The sequence below is a fragment of the Diabrotica virgifera genome, chromosome 9, assembly GCF_917563875.1.
Source record: "Diabrotica virgifera virgifera chromosome 9, PGI_DIABVI_V3a".
NCBI lineage: Eukaryota > Metazoa > Arthropoda > Insecta > Coleoptera > Chrysomelidae > Diabrotica > Diabrotica virgifera.
The window spans coordinates 156,145,709-156,166,997 of NC_065451.1; the positions used below are offsets into that span (position 1 = coordinate 156,145,709).

General features: G+C 33.4%; 1 protein-coding gene across 3 annotated transcripts in view; it reads left to right on the plus strand.

The window, feature by feature from the left end:
* The window catches only part of LOC126891733 (circadian locomoter output cycles protein kaput), a 248,755-nt gene that overhangs the window by 53,518 nt on the left and 173,948 nt on the right, over window positions 1-21,289 (plus strand). For all 3 annotated transcript variants that reach the window (XM_050661008.1, XM_050661009.1, XM_050661011.1), the window contains exons 2-4: window positions 625-666; window positions 723-871; window positions 10,954-11,135. In XM_050661008.1, coding sequence (XP_050516965.1) covers window positions 625-666; window positions 723-871; window positions 10,954-11,135 — 373 coding nt within the window. The remainder of the gene's footprint in view (window positions 1-624; window positions 667-722; window positions 872-10,953; window positions 11,136-21,289) is intronic.

The following is a 21,289-nucleotide window of genomic DNA, read 5'->3' on the forward strand; positions in this document are numbered from 1 at the left end:
TATTATAAAAATTAGAAAAATTTACAATGGTTTGGCCATCCTGAAAACGTTTTATAACTTTACAAGCGATTAGGATGGGCGAACTGTTTCTTAAAAATTTTATAACAGGCAAGAGGGTAGCAATATGTATAGTTTGTAGACAAAGGAAATTATTTTACGACTGAATTTGTCGGTAAACGATTGAATTGGTACTCATAACAACGCAATAAAATATTTATTACCTATCTCACAAACACAAATAATATAAATAAAACAGCACTACAGGCCTTCGAAGCCCTTGGCGAGAAACCATAATACAAGACATAATTTAAATTTTCAGGAAATTCGAAATTGTAGGTAAAAATTTATTCGTTGACCTGAATAATATTCTAATAAGCGGTATTGTTTTATTAATACGTATTCCAATAAACGGATAAATTTATTAAGGACTAAAGGAAAACGTTTCGGGACCTCGAATTTGTATTTTATAAACCGGGATATTCCTATAACCGGTACTCTAATAAGCGGGTTCGACTGTATTTAGTATTTTTAAAATTTGTGATTTTATATATAATTATATATAATATAAGTTTTATAAGTTTTTTATATATAATATAAGTTTTATATATAATTTTTTTATTTCAGAGACCCCATGGATGATGACTCCGACGACAAGGATTCAAAACGGTAATATTATTTTAAAATATCGAAAAAATTTCATTTTCATCTGTAATTGCTTTTAGAAAATCTAGAAATTTAAGTGAGAAAAAACGAAGAGACCAATTTAATATGCTCGTAAACGAATTGAGCTCAATGGTGTCTACCGGCAGTAGAAAAATGGACAAATCAACGGTACTCAAATCAACTATTTCGTTTTTAAAAAATCATAATGGTAAGAAGGTGTGTACGGGGTATCATAAAAATCACGCAAGAAATAATTTTAATGAGAAAGACAGTATTTCTAAAATACTCAGTCGATTTATAAGGGAGAAAAAGAGATGTAATGATAAGCGACCAGTCCTCACAACACCCTGGTTATTGTCGATCACTTCTTTTTCAGGAAAGAAGAAGAGATCTAACGATATGTGGGCACTTTTAGAAATCCTCTGATTATATTAGAGATCACTTCTTTTACTTCTTCAGCGACCTAAGGTCAACTCAGTATATCTACACATTCCAAATCGGAGAACTCGATGGACAGGTTACCAACGTATCCTAATACCCCGCCAGTATAATACCTTCTTCTTCAAGTGCGATCTCCGCTACGGAGGTCGGCAATCATCATAGATATTCGGACCTTAGAGACGGCTGCTCTGAAAAGTTCATTTGATGCACATCCGTACCATTCTCTCAGGTTGCGCAGCCACGATATTCTCCGTCTCCCTATGTTTCTTTTTCCTTGAATCTTTTCGTCCGAGGTATCCTAATTTTCTTGTTTTGATGGTATTTAAGATTTCAATTTCTTTATTCATCTTTCTCAGAACCGAGAACCTCTTTGTTTGTAACGTGTTCTGTCCACGATATTTTCAGAATTCTTCTGTACACCCTCAGCTCAAATGATTCTAGTTTTTTCATTAATGCCTTATCCAAGGTCCAAGCTTCCATTCCATAAAACAAAGTCGAGAAAACGTAGTACCTAGCCAACCTAACTCTAAGCATGTGCTCACTACGGAGACCAAAGAATGGTATCCTAGCCTAGAGCATAGTATCCTACTCTTCATATTCGTGAATTCTGGCATTCAAAATAATGCATTTATTTTACATGTATGTAAATGCATGTAGCATATTATCGGAATGTCATGTTTGTTGCATACTAGAAGTCCAGTGATTGGACTGACCTCTCTAACGTCAATTTTTTTTACTTCAAACCCCAAAGACGCTTATTGTTAGAATTTTTATAACTAACAGATTGCTGAACAAACGTTTCAAAAAAAAAATACATAGCGATCGATAATAAGTATAGTTTAGATCGGCAGGTAAAATAAATAAATAATTTTAAATGCGAGAATTCACGAATATGAAGAGTACGATACCATGCTCTAGGCTAGGATACCATCCTTTGGTCTCCGTAGTAAGCAAACCCTTAGCTACAACTTCAAATCTCTTGTTCAGAGAACTTTTCTCATTTTGTTAAAATTCGTTCTAACCTCTATTCTAATTTTAATTTCCTGGAGCTAATCATTTGTGAAGTTAATAATTGTTTCAAAATATGCAATTGGTCTTCTCGTTCGACATTGGTTCCATTTATGAGAAGAGTCTGGTTATTTCTTTGCGTTTTACATATTCTTAAAAATTCTGTCTTCTTAAGGCAAGCGTCCACAGAACCGCATCGTACGCAACGGATTTTAGTTTGCCTTGTACAGAAACTTATGTAACCTCGTCCACTGATCCGCATTGTACGGATCGCATTATCGGCAATAATTGTAAGGCAAACTAAAATCCGTTGCGTACGATGCTGTGGACGCTTGGCTTTAAAGTTCATTGTTAGACCGTACTCTTGTCTATACGTCGCTAGTTTGTTCACTAGTCTCTAAAGATCTTCAATATTTTTGGGTAAGATGACAGTGTCAGCCGCATATCGAATATTGTTAATGCGAACTCCGTTTACCTTTACTCTAGCTGTTTCACCCTCAAGAGCTTTTTTAAGATCTCTTCCGAGTAGGCATTAAAAAGTACTGGCGACAATACGCATTCCTGTTTCACCCCACTTCTAATTTCAATTTCCTCTGACAGCTGTTCGTTAACACGTAATTCTATATAACTAAGGTTAGCTATGACACGATTTTGATAGGCAACCTATGCTGGTCGTGTTTGTCTATGTATGAAATTTAATAAAAACAATGTTTCATCCGGTAAGCAGATGGGTACGTTTCGACCTCCTATTCGGATACCGTACTATTAGTAGGTAGATAAAATCTAGAAACTAATTAGATAATATATGGGAACGAGAAATACTACCTGAGGAATGCACAGAACCATACTATGCCCTATTCACAAAAAAGTAAATATAGCTGAATGTAAGAATTATTGAGGCATAGCGCTGTTCAACGTAGCATATAAAATATTAGCTATGAATATTAAAAATATAATAACGAAGGTTAATAAAAGCATAGAAGAATATCAATGTTGGTTCAGGAAAGGCAGAAGTGCTGTGGATCATGTCTTGACACTACCAGAAATACAGGCTGAAAGTTTCGAATACATTAAAGACACACATGGTTCTCTTCATTGATTTTAAACAGGCTTTCGATATAGTCAAAAGAAAGGACCTATTCACATCATTGTAAGATATGGATGTTTGTCCAAAGCTTATTAGAATGATAAAATTAACTCTCTAAACAACAGTTGATAAAAACATCAGTGCTTAGCATTCGCGGACGATTTGGTAATCTTAGCTAGAAGCAAAATATAGCTGATGGAAACAGTTATGAGACTCGAAGATGGGGCAGTAACCAAAGATCTGTACAAAAAACTGAAGTAAAAACAAAGTAAATAATATATGGAATGGACAAGTAAGCAATTCGTTCATTGACAATGACAACAGCAAAGGGAATACAATATATATTTTTGAAAAAAGAACGAAAGAAAAAGAAATATTTGGGTATGTAGGAACTGTATTCACAAGAAAACCTAACTGTGAAAAAGAAATACAGAAAAGAATTATGTCGGGCAACCACGCTCTGTAGCCCTCAATTGTTTTTTAAGAAGCAAAAATACAGGATGTTTCATTAATAACTGTCCATATAGTAACTGGAGAAACCTTAGCACAAAATACGAAGATTTAACCTAAAACACTTAAATAAAATGTGGTTCCTTACTAAGTTACAGGGTGTTTTATCTAAAAATTTAGAAAATATTTTTGCTCAGCATTATAAAACTGTTCGACGTATCCCTTTCATACGTGGTAGAAAGTATAGGTACTGTACAAGCTACTAAATTATGTTAAACAAACGTTTCTGGCTATTACCAGAGGCGTACGACGGGGGAAAGTGAATGGTTGTCCCTTTTCCAATTCTAGGTCACTGGCGGAATTGCCATTTTAGTTCAATTTTTGGATTCTCCAATACTTTCTATGAAAATAATATACTCTTCATTCGTAACGATAAAGTCATTAGTTTTCAAATTCTTTGAAGTTAAAAATGAAACGACACGGTTATTTTGATTAATGTATTGTGTCGCTTCATTTTTAATTTCAAATATCTAGAAAACTACTCATTTTATCGTTACGAATGAAGAGTATATTATTTCTATAAAAAGTATTGGAAAATAAAAAAATTACACTAAAATATCAATTTCGTCAGTGGCGTAGAATTTGGGAAGAGTCAACTAGCCACTATCCCCTGTCGTACGCCTCTGGTAGTGCTAGAAACGTTTGTTTATCATAATTTAGTAAGGTGTATAGGTGTATACGTCAAATAGTTTTAAAATGCTGAGCAAAAATAGTTTTTAAATTTTTAGATAAACCACCCTGTAACTTAGTAAGAAACCACATTTTATTTAAGTGTTCTAGGTTAAATCTTCGTATCTTGTGTTAAGGTTTCTTCAGTTACTATATGGACAATTATTAATGAAACACCCTGTATATCTCAAACAGCAAAACGAAGAACTTAAAAGAGCGTAATAATGCCAATAGTGACGTATGTTTCTGCAACATGAGTCACAACAAAAAAACACCTTGTTCTTTTTGTGTAGACATAACTCTGTCTGTTTTTCAATGTGCCTCCAGTAAGTTGTCATTCCATCTTTTTCGTGGTCTTCCCACTGATCGTCTTCCTATTGGGGAACCGGCTGTCGCCGTCCTTACTACTTTGTATTTGTATTTGTTGTCATTCTGCTTATGTGGTCGTTCCATTCTACCGTTGTATATCTGCACTTCTAGTTCTATCCCATGGTGTCTTACCATCGATTTTTCGAAGTGTTTTCATCTCTGCTGTTTCTAGCATTCCTTTTGTTCTTTCTGTATCAGGTCGTGTTTCTGCCGCGTATGTCATTATTGGTCTAATGACTGTTTTGTAAATTGTGCCTTTCACTTCTTTTTCGATGTTTTATTTCTCCATATTGTTTCATTCAGGCAACCTGCGGCTCTGTTTTTTTTATTCACCTGATCTTTCACTTCTGTTTCGAGCTTTCCGCAGCTAAATAGTGTGATGCCTAGATATTTAAACTCCATGACTTTTTCTATTATTTGACCCTCCAGCTCTAATAATTTAGACCTTATTAGATTTGCTGTTATAACCATGCATTTAGTCTTTTTTGGGGAAACACATGTTAAATTTTCTAGCGGTTATATTAAATTGGTGCAGCATACGTTATAAATCATCTTCACTTTGAGAGATTAGTATTACGTCATCTGCATAGTAGATTATTTTAAGTTGTTTTTCTCCCATATGGTATCCTTTTTTTTTTGTTCTTACTTTTTTAATTATTTCATCCATGATCAGGTTGAACAATATAGGACTCAGGGAATCTCCCTGTCTTATCCCATTGCCAGTCATTAATTTATTAAACACAACACCAAAATTAACGACAAAGTAATGAAAACAAACTGAATAAAATTATAACATTAGCAGTAGAACAACAAGGTTTTAAGTCGGGAAGATCATGCACCGACGCTATCTTTATAATGGGGCGGGTTTAAGAAAAATCGTTAGAATACAACAAACCGGCATACTTATGTTTCGTGGATCTTAAGAGGGCATTCGACAGGGTAAAATTAAAGGACCTTATCAATTTATTTTATGCAAGAGGAGTACCACTAGGAATAATTAAAACGATCGAAAATATCTACCAGAACAACACAATATAAGTAAAAGAAGATGAAGAACTAAGTGACCCAATTGAAGCTAGCAATGGGAAAAAACACCAAGAGTTGTTATTAGTTTGGGAGCAGAAAATATTGCGCAAAATCTTTGGTGGGAAAAACTTAAATGGACAATGGACAAGAAGAACAAATAACTAGCTAATTAAGCCCTATCAAGAACCTATTAGCGGTAATTAAGGCGCAAAGACTTAGATGGTTGGACCATGTACTGAGAATGATTCTATCTAGAATTCCCAGAATGGTGCTGTCTAGTGCTTTGCCAGGAAAAAGGCGACGGTTAAAATGGGTCAACCGAGGTCAAGATGGAGCAACGGAGTTAGAGATGATATGAAAAGACAACGTAACTTACCATCAGAGTTGAAAAGAATAGTACATCAAGCCATGGGCCTACTAGGCTCGTAGTGCTTCTTCTTCTTCAAATGCAAATCCACTAATGGATGTTGGCGACCACATTTTCCATTAACTCTCTGTTTCTTACAATGTGTATCAGTGATTGTATGTCGGTAATCCCTGTCCATTGCCTTATGTTTCGGAGCCAGGACATTTTCTTGCGTCCTATTCCTCTCTTGCCTTCAATTTTACCCTGGATTATAAGTTGAAGGAACTGGTATTTTTCGTTTCGCATGATGTGACCCAAATACGCCGTTTTTCTTTTCTTGATGTTTTCGAAAAGCTGACGTTCTTGGTTGATTCTTTTAAGGACATCCACATTTGTGACTTTTGCCGTCCATGGTATCTTTAGGATACGGCGATAAAGCCACATTTCGAAGGCTTCTAATCTGTTTATATCCCTCGTTTTGAGTGTCCAGCCCTCTATGCCATATAGCAGCACCGACCACACGTAGCATTTAGTAAACCTTATTCTCTGTCCGATGCCCAGTCTTCAAAAAGCCACGTTCCTAGGTATTTGAATTTGCTCATTCTCTCAATGGACTTAGTATTCAGTGTTATGGTGGAGTTTTCAAATGCATCCAAGTGCATCGTAGTGCTTACATATTATTATTATTAAAAATATTGCAAAGGAATAGAAACCTAACAACATCAGATCAAACAAAAGACCCACAAATGCTGATATGAAAATTGGTATGATCAGAATCCCAACTCAGCCTACAACTAAAAAAAAACAAGTCATATTAAAATAAGAAGAAAAACAATGAGACTGATTTAACTACACCGAAGTTTATTGTATGTTATGTTCTTCGTTCTTTTATAACACAAAGTGAATTAGTATCTGTCATTGATTTATATTTTCATTAAAAACTTCTTCTTTACCTGCCAATGAAGTTTGGCAATCATCATGGTTATTCCAATTTTTGGCACTACAGCCCGAAAGAGTTCAGTTAAGGTGCGTCAAAACCATTCTCTGAGATTTCTCAGCCAGGACATTTTTCTCCTACCTATGCTGCGCCTTCCTTGAATCTTTCCCTGCAAAATTAATTTTAGGAGTTCATATCAGTCACCACGTGTTATATGACCCAAGTATTGAAGTTTTCTTATTTTGATGGAATCCAGTATCTTCCTGCTGTTCTCGATTGTTCTTAGTACGTCTTCATTGGTTATTCTGTCTGTTCAGGAGATTTTCAGCATTCTTCGATATGTCCACATCTCAAATGCTTCAAATCTATTGAGACATTGTTTATTAAGAGGCCATGTCTCCACATCATACAAAAGAACAGAAAATACATAATACCTTAGTACTCGTTTTCTAATATAAAGGCTGAGGTCTCTACTACATAAGATTTGTTTCATATTATTGAATGCACTTCTAGCCTTTTCTATTCTAATTCTGTTTTCGTTTGATTCTATAATCGTTTGTTTCAATAATGTTTGTCCTTCAATAGTTATAATTCTGAACTTGTTCTATCGTCTTATTATTTACGTGTGGATTGATGTTTCTAATATTTTTCTTTGATATAACCATGAATTTTGTTTTCTTTATGTTTAGTAACAGACCAAATTCTTCACACGTCGCAGCAACCTTATCTAAAATTCTTTGTAGATCTGTTATTTTTTCCGCTATTAGTATTGTGTCATCAGCATATCTAATCTCACTTATGGGTAGGCCATTTATTTTTAGGCCTGGTACTTTACCTTCTAACGCTTTTTGAACATTTCCTCTGAGTATGCATTAAACAGTGATGGCGACAAGACACAGCCCTGTCTAACACCTCTTTTGATTTTTATTTTATTAGTGTTATATTATACAGTGTGTCCCGAAAAGATTGGTCATAAACTATACCACAGATTCGGGGGTCAAAAATAGGTTGATTGAATCTCACTTACCTATATACAATAGGTAGTGCACACAAAAAAGTTACAGCCCTTTGAAGTTACAAAATGAAAATCGATTTTTTTTCATATATCGAAAACTCTTAGAGATTTTTTATGGAAAATAAACATGTGTAATTTTTATGGCAGCAACACATTAAAAGAAATTAAAGTGAAATTTGTGCACCGGATAAAAATTTTATGGGGTTTTGTTCCCTTAAACCCCCCCAAACTTTTGTGTACGTTCCAATTAAATTATTATTGTGGCACCATTAACCATTAGTTAAACACAATGTTTTTTGCCCCTTAGTACTTTTTGATAAGCCAGTGTTTAGATATTTTGAATATTTGTCGAATCCACCACATATTTGTATGGTATAGTTAGACCCAAACCCAGACATCCAAAGTGAAAGTTATCCTCCAACACCAAATTGTTCTATATGGTCCACATAATGTTCAGAAAAAAGTCACACCATTTTGAGCGTCGGGTTTGGGGGGGAGAGGGGGGAGAAATCTGCAAATTCGTATTTTTTTAAGTTTTTCGTCAATATTTCTAAAACTAAGCGGTTTAGCATAAACAACCCTCTATACAAAATTGTTCTACATTAAATTTGAAATAAAAAAGGCCATCTGCATAACCCTTCTAAAATGAACGGTTCCAAAGTTACGGAGGTAGTATAGTATAATTGGTCCAAAAAAGGCCTAACCCATACATCCAAAGTAAAAGTTTTCCTTCAACACCAAATTGTTCTATATGGTCAACATATTGTTCAGTAAAAAGTTACACCATTTTGAGCGTCCGGTTTGGGGGGGAGATGGGGGAGAAGTCGGTAAATTAGTAGTTTTTTTAAGTTTTTCGTCAATATTTCTAAAACTATGCTTTAGCGTAAGGAATGTTCTATAGAGAAATGTTCTACATAAAATTTAAAATAAAAAAGGTTCTATACATAATTGTTATAAAATCAACGGTTCCAGAGTTACGGAGGGTGAAAAGTGGAGGTTTTCGATACTTTTTATATTTACCGATTTCTCCCCCCTCTCACCACCAAACCCGACGCTCAAAATGGTGTGACTTTTTTCTGAACGTTATGTGGACCATATAGAATAATTTGGTGTTGGAGGATAACTTTCACTTTGGATGTCTGGGTTTTTGGTGTAGCTATATCATAAATATTGCCCAAAAAATATAAAAAGTAACGAAAACCTCCACATTTCACCCTCCGAAACTCTGGAACCGTTGATTTTATAACAATTATGTATAGAATATTTTTTGTTTTAAATTTCATTTAGAACATTTTTGTATATAATATTTTTTACGCTAAAGCATAGTTTTAGAAATATTGACGAAAAACGTAAAAAAACTACTAATTTACCGGCTTTTCTCCCATCTCCCTCCCAAACCGGACGCTCAAAATGGTGTAACTTTTTACTAAACAATATGTGGACCATATAGAACATTTTGGTGTTGAAGGGAAACTTTTACTTTGGATGTTTGGGTTAGGCCTTTTTTGGACCAGTTTATACTATACTACCTCCGTAACATTGGAACCATTCATTTTAGAAAGATTATGGATAGAGCCTTTTTTATTTCAAATTTAATGTAGAACAATTTTGTATAGAAGGTTGTTCATGCTAAACCGCATAGTTTTCGAAATATTGGCGAAAAACTTAAAATACTACGAATTTAGCGATTTCTACCCCCTCTCCCCCCCAAACCCGACGCTCAAAATGGTGTGACTTTTTTCTGGACATTGTGTGGACCATATAGAACAATTTGGTGTTGAAGGATAACTTTCACTTTGGATGTCTGGGTTATGCCATATTTTGGATCAACTATACTATACTAATATAATATGGTAAGTATGATCATAGACACTTGTTTATGGTCTTAAAATTTATTTATAACTTACATTTTAGGTATATTTTAAAAAAGAAGCCACATCTCGATAAAAGGTGACTTAAAAGACTGAGGTGACTGATAAAAAACTGAGGCAAAAAAGTTTTAAAAACACTGTGTTTAACTAATGGTACAAACATTTGGGGGGTTTAAACGAACAAAACCCCCATAAAATTTTTATGTAAATATATTAAAAAAGAAGCCGCATCTCGATAAAAACTGGCTTATCGAAAAAACACTAAGAGACAAAAAAGTTTTAAAAACGTTGTGTTTAACTAATGGTACCAAAATAATGAATTAATTGGAAGGCACACAAAAGTTTGGGGGGGGGGCGTTAATGGAACAAAACCCCCATAAAATTTTATGGGGTGGACAAATTTTACTATAATTTTGTTTTAAGATGTTCCTGCCATAAGAATAATACATGTCCATTTTCAATAAAATCTCTCTAATAGTTTTCGATATATTGAAAAAAATCGATTTTCGTTTTGTAACTTCAAAGGGCTGTAACTTTTTTTATGAGCTCATTTGTACTAACGTAAGTTAGGTTCAACCGAACTATTTTTGACCCAGAATGTGTGGTATAATATATGACCAATCTTTTCGGGACACCCTGTATATCGTGTGTCAATGTTCTTTGTTCTCAGTAGTTTTGTTAACGGATTATGTTCCACCGTATCGAATGCCTTGTATTGTTATAATCTAGGAAGCAGACACTGATGTCCTGGTTTAAAATCCTGGTTCTAAACATCTCTGTATTAGCACATTTACTGCAAATAATGCCTCTGGTTCCTTGAGCATTTCTAAATCCGAACTGAGTTTGTCCAATGTCTTAAGTCTTGTTCTAACTTTTTATATATTCTACGATGACGAAAACTTATTAGGACGCAAATGGCATCGACAACGATTCACGATTCATTTCTTGCGTGAATTTTAAGACACACTTCTCTTTTTAGATTATAGGTGAATAATTATAAACAATTTACAGAAATTACTGTGAGATCTCGAGTAAACGAAATTCAAGAAGACTGGAAACCTACGTTTTTAACGAATGAAGAATTCATCCATTTAGTGTTAGAAGCCGTCGATGGTTTCATAATCATATTTTCTACTTCAGGACAAATTTATTACACGTCAGAAAGTGTTGCTTCGCTTCTAGGATATCTACCAGTAAGTCATTTATTTGTTTATTGTAATTTATAGGGTTTACCCACAGAGGCGGCTTTACCTATTGTGCAGGGTGTGCGGTGCACACGGGCGCCGGCATGTTGGGGGCGCCGAGCGCCAAAGAGCGGGTCCTTTACTTTGTTTCAAAATAGGCTTTAAAACGATTAATGAAAAATTACATTGGCAATTAGGCGCGATTTATAGATTGCCGCCCGCCCATCTGTCCTTCCAACGCTCCATGGACGGGCGGCAATCTTTTGATTCGTTTGAAGACATATCGACAATGATTTCGAAATAGGTTGTGGAACCTATAAAGGTCAAATTGCTTTTGCGTAATTTTGCGAAATAAGCGTTGACGGAATGGATTATGTATTATATTTAGATTAACATGTAAACATAAAGTAAAGCGGCTTTTCTTTTGATTAAAATTATTTAAAAGGATGAAGATTTTCTTTTATTACTACCACAATTATTGCGACTTTCAGCGGAGTCAGAGCTTCTCAAAAATTATCCGTATTAACAATTTGTTGTTGGTTTTTTAGTAATACTGAAAGTACGTAGTTCATCGTAGATTAGATTCGGGTATGTTGTTTTGACGCTATGAATACCTATTGGCTCCCGACATCATTTATATTGCACTATTTGTATCTGGATATTTGTGTACATTATAAGCGTACATAACACCCTCTGTACCCTATGTGTACTAGTACTAGGTAGGTACCTATTCGACTATTCCATTTTGACTGCGCGTCTTCCAAATGGTCCTCAGGCCCACATATAAAATTATTATTTATACCACACCGTCGAAACTTTTTGTACTTGTTATTTGGGTGGAGTCGGACAAATTTGGAGCTGGTAGTGGGGCGTTTGTCTGTCAAGCTGTCACGAAGTTGTCAATTTTATGCAATAAAAAAATTTATAACCACAGTGGTCATTTTATTTTAATCAATGGTTTTTATCATATAAACAGAGAAAACAATTTTGTCGGATAAAAATATTGGGCCATATGATGAGTCGGACATGCTCAATATGTCAAATTTATGAAAATAATAAATTTATTACCAGATAGCTAATTTTAACAGAATCTACCATAAAATATTTTTACAATAATGTGGTAACCTTGTCGGACAATTTTCACGGGGCTTATGCGCAGTCGGATACGCCGAAGGTGTCAATTTCCTGGAATTTTTTTATTAACGACCATTTTTCCTACAAAAATAGGAGGTTATAAGTAATTATATTCTAAATAAAAAAATTTAAGCGTCCGACAAAAATATTGGAACAAATCGACAGTCGGACAAAAAAATTAATTTTTGTTAGTAGACCATACTTTTTAACTACGCTGGGTGCGTGCATCCTTTTACCGTTTTTCCGACAAAAGTAGTAGCTTACAAGTAATTATATTCTTATACAAAAAATGTCATTGTCTGACAAAAATGTTGGGGCAAACGAACAGAAAACTTAATTATTTTAGGTTATCGACGCCCTAAGAGGAAGCATTGTCAAAAAAAATTTTAAAACAGTTTTTTTTCGGTTTACGTTTGAATCGATTTAGCTGAAAATTGGTACACATACTAAGTACAACATTTAAAAGAGCGTGACGTAGAGTTGTACCCAAAATTTTCCAAAAAAATTTCCGACAAGGGGGAAAATTTTGGAAAAAATTTGATCTGAAAATTTTTTTACATACTCCTTGAACAATGACGAAGATCGTTCTGTAGTTTTTTCTCAAATTTTCAAAAAAAAATTTTCCGACAAGAGGGAAAATTTTGGAAAATTTTTTGAAAATTTTGGACTTATTATTTTTGTCCGACAAGTGATTCAATATGCATTACACATGTAAAAAAACAGTACAAAATAAAAATGACATCTGTGGTACTAAATAAAAAATTCCAGGAAATTGACATCTTCGGCGCATCCGACTGCGCATAAGCCCCGTGGAAATTGTCCGACAAGGTTACCACATTATTGTAAAAATGTTTTATGGTATATTGGGTTAAAATTAGCCATGTGGTAATAAATTATTTTCATAAATTTGACATTTTTAGCGTGTCCGACGCGTCATATATGGCGCAATATTTTATCCGACAAAATTGTTTTCGCTGTTTATATGATAAAAACCATTGATTAAAATAAAATGACCAATGTGGTTATAAAATTTTTTCTTGCATAAAATTGATAACTTCGTGACAGCTTGACAGACAAACGCCCCACTGCCATAATGCGCCAAGCTCCAAATTTGTCCGAGACTCCACCCAAATAACAAGTACAAAAAGTTTCGACGGTGTGGTCATTAATAATAATTTTATACGTGGGCCCAAGGACTTGACATTTTTTTTTATTTACTGTTTATACATATGACCTGGCCTCTAGTGACTGATCCAGGTCGTTTTTTCCTGATAGGATTACAGATATTTTTTTATATGTTTACATTTTTTACTAAACTACTTAATATAAAGGATTAATTAATAAACAAGGACTAAAAGGGCGCCAGGGCATCAACTGCACACGGGCGCTACATGGGCTAAAGCCGCCTCTGTTTACCCACTTAGTGCGATGCCACATTATGCGTTTTGACCGGATGCGTTTTCACCGCATCCAGTTAAAACGCATAGTGTGACAGGTCGGTCCTGTCACGGAAAACGGACGCGTTTCCACCGCATCCGGTCAAAACGCATAATGTGACATCGCACTTACTCACGGTTTTTGCTCGGACTTTTAAAGAACCGCTTGGATTGACATGAAATTTGCATTCCTACAGTCCGTACAATACAACTACCGTTGCACGTGATTCACGTTATAGCATGTGACGTCACATGATACCAACGTGAAATATTTAAGTGTTAGGTCTGTTTTTTTAGAATCGTTTAGCCGAGTGCACTGGAATTACAGACACTAGACATATTTTATTATATACGCGTAGAAATAATATATGGTAGATATATAATACTTGTTTCATTTAATTTGTATAAATGGATTATAAAGCGTTTTTATGAAGCACATTTGTTCGGACACACTGTAACTGTAATCAAACGAAAGTGATATTATGGCATAAATTAGTAACACTTATCTGACAGTTGCAGTATTGACACTTCAGATTTTTTTACTTTATTATTTTGAAGTGAACACTTCTTATTTTTTATTTTACCTATTAAATAAAATCTGTTCTTATTTGAACAAAATTAGTGTCAAAGAAATTTCAAAATGTCACATAATAAGTCAAGTAGTCTTTAAAAATCATTCAAAATACAATCACATCACAGAATATTTGCAATATAACATACTAAGATACAACATATGTCTGACGCTCTTATAGGGCATAAGGACAACGAGAAGAAGAAGAAGAAGAAGATGCAACATAATACAGTGAACTCTCCCTTGAATGGACAGTAGTTGTTCCGCATAAAGTGTCCTTTTAAAGGAGGTGTCCGTTGAAGAGAAAAAAATATGACTAAGTTTTCACTCTAATGGCATATAAAACAACATAATGCTATTCTACACCCCACCAGAACGAAAACAATGGGAACCTCCTCTGGTTACACCTCTGAGGCTTCTACAATATGCAAGCCATACGGATGCTGAGACTAAGGAATATGAGGGAATTCTACAATTTGCAATTCACTTCCCATCTGCTCAGCGCGGTAAAGTTCCAACGAGAATGGTTCCCTTCGTACTCCAATCAGAGTAAATGTAAATCAAAAATGAATAACCATTTTCAATTTCGTTGAAAAACGAAAATACACCCAAACCATATTCTAGTCCAGTCAGAGAGTGCAGCAAGTGCCTCTGGTGGTCCGTTAAGAGAGAGTTTACTGTATACTGAAAACATAATCTTATATGACATATTAAAACAAACTAACAACTAATTACCTACTTTATCTCACGAGATTTCTCCACTGTATCTAGCAGGGAATACAAAATGCATGGTTTTTGTTCAGGGTAGCAAGGCACATAACCATTTTATTAATTAGATGGATGTAGTAATTTCAATATGTTTTAACTTGTTAAATAAATTGAATGATTTATTTTAAAATAACCCTGATAAAAACAACAACAAAATACAACGAAATACAGTAAAAAATAAATATGTGCAGATGAACTATTAAGGAAGTACAAAACTCAAAGAAGTACCACAAAATGTATATATTAATAAAATGGTCATATAAGGACGCGTTTCGGCTCTTCACGAGCCATCATCAGCTTAAAAATACAGGAGCAAAGACAAAACTGACCTACAATGTAAAATGGAAATTTTAAGCATGTGGTGATAACGCCCACCTCAGTAAAGGAACTTACCAGACCAGGAAGGAGGAAGAATCTACTAGATTACATTTTTATGGTTCTATAGACTTCATTATTATAGTTTTTTATATGTTGTATTAACATTTAGTTAATTTGAATGTAAAATTTTTAAAAAAATTATTTAAGACTTCCACGTTGGGAGGAACCATCTTGCGAACAGATCAGGTGTAAGGAACTTTCCGGTGAAATGTCAAATTACTGTCAGTGATTACCGATGACATGTAGTACTCTAGGATGAATTTGTCGTTAGGTGGTAAACTTTGTAACTAGAAGACCCCACAGACTAGGAAAAGTAAAAAAGAAGAAGATTAAACGTCAAATTTAATTTGTAAGTTGAATGAACCGAGGAAAAATAAATATGAGATAAATATGAGAAAATTTCCATTTTACATTGTAGGTCAGTTTTGTCTTTGCTCCTGTATTTTTAAGCTTATGATGGCTCGTCCATTTTATTAATATACAGGGTGAGTCATGAGGAACTGTACATACTCCTACCTCGTATAGAGGCCCCTATGGGGAATAACAAATGACCATTAAAAAGTGTCTGCTCCCATTGTTTAATAATATACAGGGCGAGTTTCGCATTTTGACTGAAATTTTATTCGTCTTAATTTTTGAACGGTCAGATCGATGTGTCTCTTATTTTGGTCAATCGTTACACTATTGCCACCTAATCAACTGATTTATTCAAACTAGAAAAAAATCAGGTCCGGCTTTAAAAAAATTAGTTCGTTTGGGTCTTAGAAAAAATTTCACCCTGTATAAGCTTTTTGAAAACTCTAATATGAATTTTACAAATTAGACAAATAGGCAATTAAAATAACATATTTATTTTTTTCGGCACATGATTGCTTAATTTTTTATAAAAAAATCAAATTTGATTATGAATGAAAATTTGGTAAAGTGAACCATAGATTTAACAAAATTAACTTTTATTACCAAAATTAATTTTTTTTAACAAATATTTAATTTATGTTACCACCAATCAACTTATTTGTTCAAACAAGAAAAAAATCAGGCCCGGATTTAAAAAATAAGTTCGTTTTGGTCTTAGAAAAAATTTCACCCTGTATAAGCTTTTTGAAAACTCTAATATTTTTTACAAATTAGACAAATAGGCAATTAAAATAGCATATTTATTTTTTTTCCCACACGATTACTTAATTTTTTATAAAAAAATCAAATTTGACTATGAATAATTAAAAGTTTGGTAAAGTGAACCATAGATTTAAAAAAAAATAACTTTTATTACAAAAATGAATTTTTTTTGAACAAATATTTAATTTATGTTATCACCCAATCGACTGATTTATTCAAACTAGAAAAAAATCAGGCCCGGATTTAAAAAATTAGTTTGTTTGGGTCTTAGAAAAAATTTCACCTTGTATACGTTTATTGAAAACTCTAATATGAATTTTACAAATAAGACAAATAGGCAATTAAAATGGCATATTTATTTTTTCCCCACACGATTACTTATTTTTTTATTAAAAAAATCAAATTTGACTATGCATAAAAAGTTTGGCAAAGTTTTTGCATAGATTTAAAAAAATTAACTTTTTTTACAAAAAATAATTTACAAAAACAACGTTTTTCTTAAAATTAAAAGTTTTACCATTTTTTTTATAACACGTCTAGATCTAAAACTTCCCATAACACTTCTTTTGGACTCTATAGTTTAACATAGACGTGATCAAATTGATAAATTTTAAATTTTTCCACCTAATTTTTGCGATTTACAAGTTTGCAACTTTTAAAAGAAGAAGACTGAAAGTCTACAACAATTTTCATAATCTTCACAATGGTAAGAGGTATGAGCTGTAAAAATTTCAGAAAAAAAATATTAAAATGGAACAGAGTTGTAACGAGTTAAACCGTGAGTTCATTTTTTTTTCATTTTTAGGTTAAAATTCCGATCTTGACAAATTTGATTTTTTAATAAAAAATTAAGTAATCGTGTGGGGAAAAAAATAAATATGCCTTTTTAATTGCCTATTTGTCTTATTTGTAAAATTCATATTAGAGTTTTCAAAAAGCGTAAACAGGGTGAAATTTTTTCTAAGACCAAAAGGAACTAATTTTTTAAATCCGGACCTGATTTTTCTCTAGTTTGAATAAATCAGTTGATTGGATGGTAACATAAATTACTTATTTGTGCAAAAAAAATTAATTTTTGTAATAAAAGTTATTTTTTTTAAATCTATGGTTCACTTTACCAAATTTTTAATTCATAGTGAAATTTGATTTTTTTTATAAAAAATTAAGTAATCGTGTGCGGAAAAAAATAAATCTGCCGTTTTAATTGCCTATTTGTCTAATTTGTAAAATTCATATTAGAATTTTCAAAAAGCGTATACAGGGTGAAATTTTTTCTAAGATTTTTCTCACAAACAAACTAACTTTTTTAAAGCCGGACCTGATTTTTTTCTAGTTTGAATAAATTAGTTAATTAGGTGGTAATAGTGTAACGATTGGCCAAAATAAGAGACACATCGATCTGACCGTTCAAAAATTATGACGAATACAAATTTCTGTCAAAATGCGAAACTCGCCCTGTATATTATTAAACAATGGGAGCAGACACTTTTTAATGGTCATTTCTTATTCCCCATAGGAGCCTCTATACGAGGTAGGAGTATGTACAGTTCCTCATGACTCACCCTGTATATATTTTGTGGTACTTCTTTGAGTTTTGTACTTCCTTACCTCGAGACCACATTTGAGAATGGATACTTGTCTTCATGTGTTTGAAAAACTATTGTTCTGAAGTTACAGCCGTCTGAAGTTATTGGATTCAGGTGCTCGGTTTGCGTTAAGTGTACTAATTCACGGTCAAGTGAACGAAAATATTTATTATTTAAATAAGAGAGACATATTTTCTTCATGCGTATTTGCGTGTTGCATATGCATTCGAGGTCAAAAATAGATCCATCGTATTTTAGTCTTCGAAAACCTCAGAAAAATCCTCAGAAAACTGGAAAACTGCGTTAGAAAATGTGTTGCTAGAGCGACATAAGAATTGTAATGTTTTCATGAATGCTTCATTGAATAACGTCAATTTTTTGATAAATTACCAGATGCGGATGTTATAATCTTAATTAGATAAATGCAATTTTAGTCGAGGAAATGAAGCATTTTGGCTCGCAATTTTTTCGTCCAGCATGGATTTACTTGAAATTTTCACAGAAGATAGGGAATTGTCCAAGGATCATTTTCTATATCATGCTGCTGTACGCTAAACCCTTGGGGATGGTTGCCACCCCATCTCGGGGGTGGGAATTTTTTATTACATTTTAACCATGTAAATCGATGTAAACAGTAATTCTAAGAAAAAAATATTTTTTACATTTTCTTCGTAGAACTAATATTTTTCGAGTTATTCGCGCTTGAAAGTAACAGTTTTTCGATGAAAAAATCGACTTTTTTAGAGGGTTTTTTGAGAATACCTCAAAAAATATGCATTTAATAAAAAAACTGTAAAAATCAAAATTGTATCTTTTAGTAACACAAACCAAACTCTTTTTCTGTAATATCTTTAAGACCAATACAAACCGAGATACGGCATGTTAAATGTTAACTATTTTTGTCCATTGCATAATTTGAAACATTCAAAGTAAAATAACGAAAAACCTTTGCATTTTTCGAGGAAAACTGAAATAATATTTTTTTAAGTATACAGTTAGCCATTTCAAAAAATAATAATAAAAAATTTCTAGCCCAAAAATTAAGCGACTTATGATCAAAGGAATTGTCGGTACCTGCTTTTCTCTATGAAAAAATGAGTGAATACAACCCCCTAACTACCCTCCTAATTAAAAATTGGTCTTATCCTTTCTGTAATTCCTTTTATGTTTATATTATCAATACATCCAAGAAGCTTGACCTATTTAAAAGGCCTATTATTAGAAAAATTGGAGTTTTAAAAAAAATTAATTTTTTGGAATTTCCCATTTTTCACCTTTTACTTCAAAATATCTTCGAAAATACTGTTGACTACTAAATTGTAGCTTTTTTATTAACTAAAATCACCGTGTGCCCAGATTTTTATTACAATGAACATTTAGCGAGATATAGCTGTTTAAAACCTTTATTTACGAGCAAACACCCTCTTATTCGTGCCATTTAAACCCACCCTAATTAAAAAGTAAGGGATCTACGGAATTTAAATTTCACGGTCTTATAGCTCTTCAAAAATCCTACAAAGTCATTTTTGAAAAAACTTTTTAACGCCAAAAATAAAGAAGCTATGTTTATAAAACAAATTTTTTTTTCGAAAAATTCGGATAGTCCGCTTATGGATAATTTTCAATGTATGTATAATAGGGTGGAACGAAAAAGGTCAAAAAAATAAAAGAAAAGAAAAATTATTGTGGCTATCGTTTAAAAGTTGTGTCAGGTGATTAAAACAATTGGTGCGAGAGCATTTTGAAATAAAAAAATATCTTGAGGTTCCATATTGGATTTGAAAAATGAAAAAACAAAAAAATTACAGTTGTCGAAAAAATCAATATGGCTTTGATCAAATTTCAATGATCGTGTTTTACCAACTAAGTGTGACATTCTAAAGTGCTTTCTCTTTACTCGTAATAAACTTAAGTTGACAAATAATAATAAAGGTCCATATATGGCCGACGCGACGTCTTGAATACCGTTGCAACGAAAGTAGAACAAATATGAATAAAAGCTTCTACTCCAACATTATCGCATAAGTGCATTCAAGATATGATTAAAAATATTTTTATACAGAGTATCAAAATCTTAAGTGATAGATACACAAAAACTCAGCAAGCATCTGATTCATAAATAGAAAAGATTTGCCAGTTTCGAAAGGAGTGTAAAAAGTTATTGAATATCGCGGCTTGCCAGTGCAACATGACTGGAAATTTGTGTGTGTACTTGTGATAAAATCAAGAAAGTATCACAAAATAAGTGAATTTGTCTTCAAGATCAACGATCCTGTCGAAAAATGGCAATTGGACCGGTGGATATTGCAGCATCTGCAGGAATAAGGAAGAAAATGTAAAGAACCATGAAGGCAAAGGCAAGTTCTCAAAAATATTGTAAGTACTGACGAAATTGTTCTTAAAGCATGTACCATTGATTCCTCTAATCCTTCCGTAAGTAGCAGCTTGTCTGACTCAAATTCTTCTGATGCAGATGATCATGAAGAAGAATTCATTGCTCCTTTGTCAACAGTTACAGTCCAACCATCTACGTCACAAATACTGCGGCACTTCACTTCAATGGCTAGTATGCTTATTTCATTGCAATGAGCTACCTCTACGGGCTCTACGTGCTTTAATTCAACAGTTGGGCGCACAGATGGACGCACCAGTGGACCACTTGGTTTTTCAGGGCCAATAGGAAAACTTCTGGAACGCTGTGAAGAGAAGGCTGTTGTCGATTTTGTCGCAACAGAAAACAACCTAGCAATATTATTAGACACAACAGACCTTAGTACCGATCAGAAATACTTGTATTAAATCAGTCAAGCAGTTGCTGCGGGAAAATGTCCTAATGATTTGAGTCTTAAAAAACCTGGAAAAATATACGCAAGGTGGCTGACAGTTGATAATCGGTTGTTTCGATTGTATGTTGGAACTGAATATCCCAGCCACCAATTAATTATGTTAGTAAGTTTCATCCAAAAAGTGTATGCACCAGTTTGGTTTTATATAAAACTGTATCCTAGCTATTCTGATGGTTCAAAACATTTATGGCAAATGATCCATTATTCACGATTTCTACCAGTTGACCAAAGAAAAATTGTCGATGCCGTTATCCAAAGGAATGCTTATTTTGCCCATCCCGAAAATGTATTACTCGGTATGATGAAAGATGAACGAAAACATATA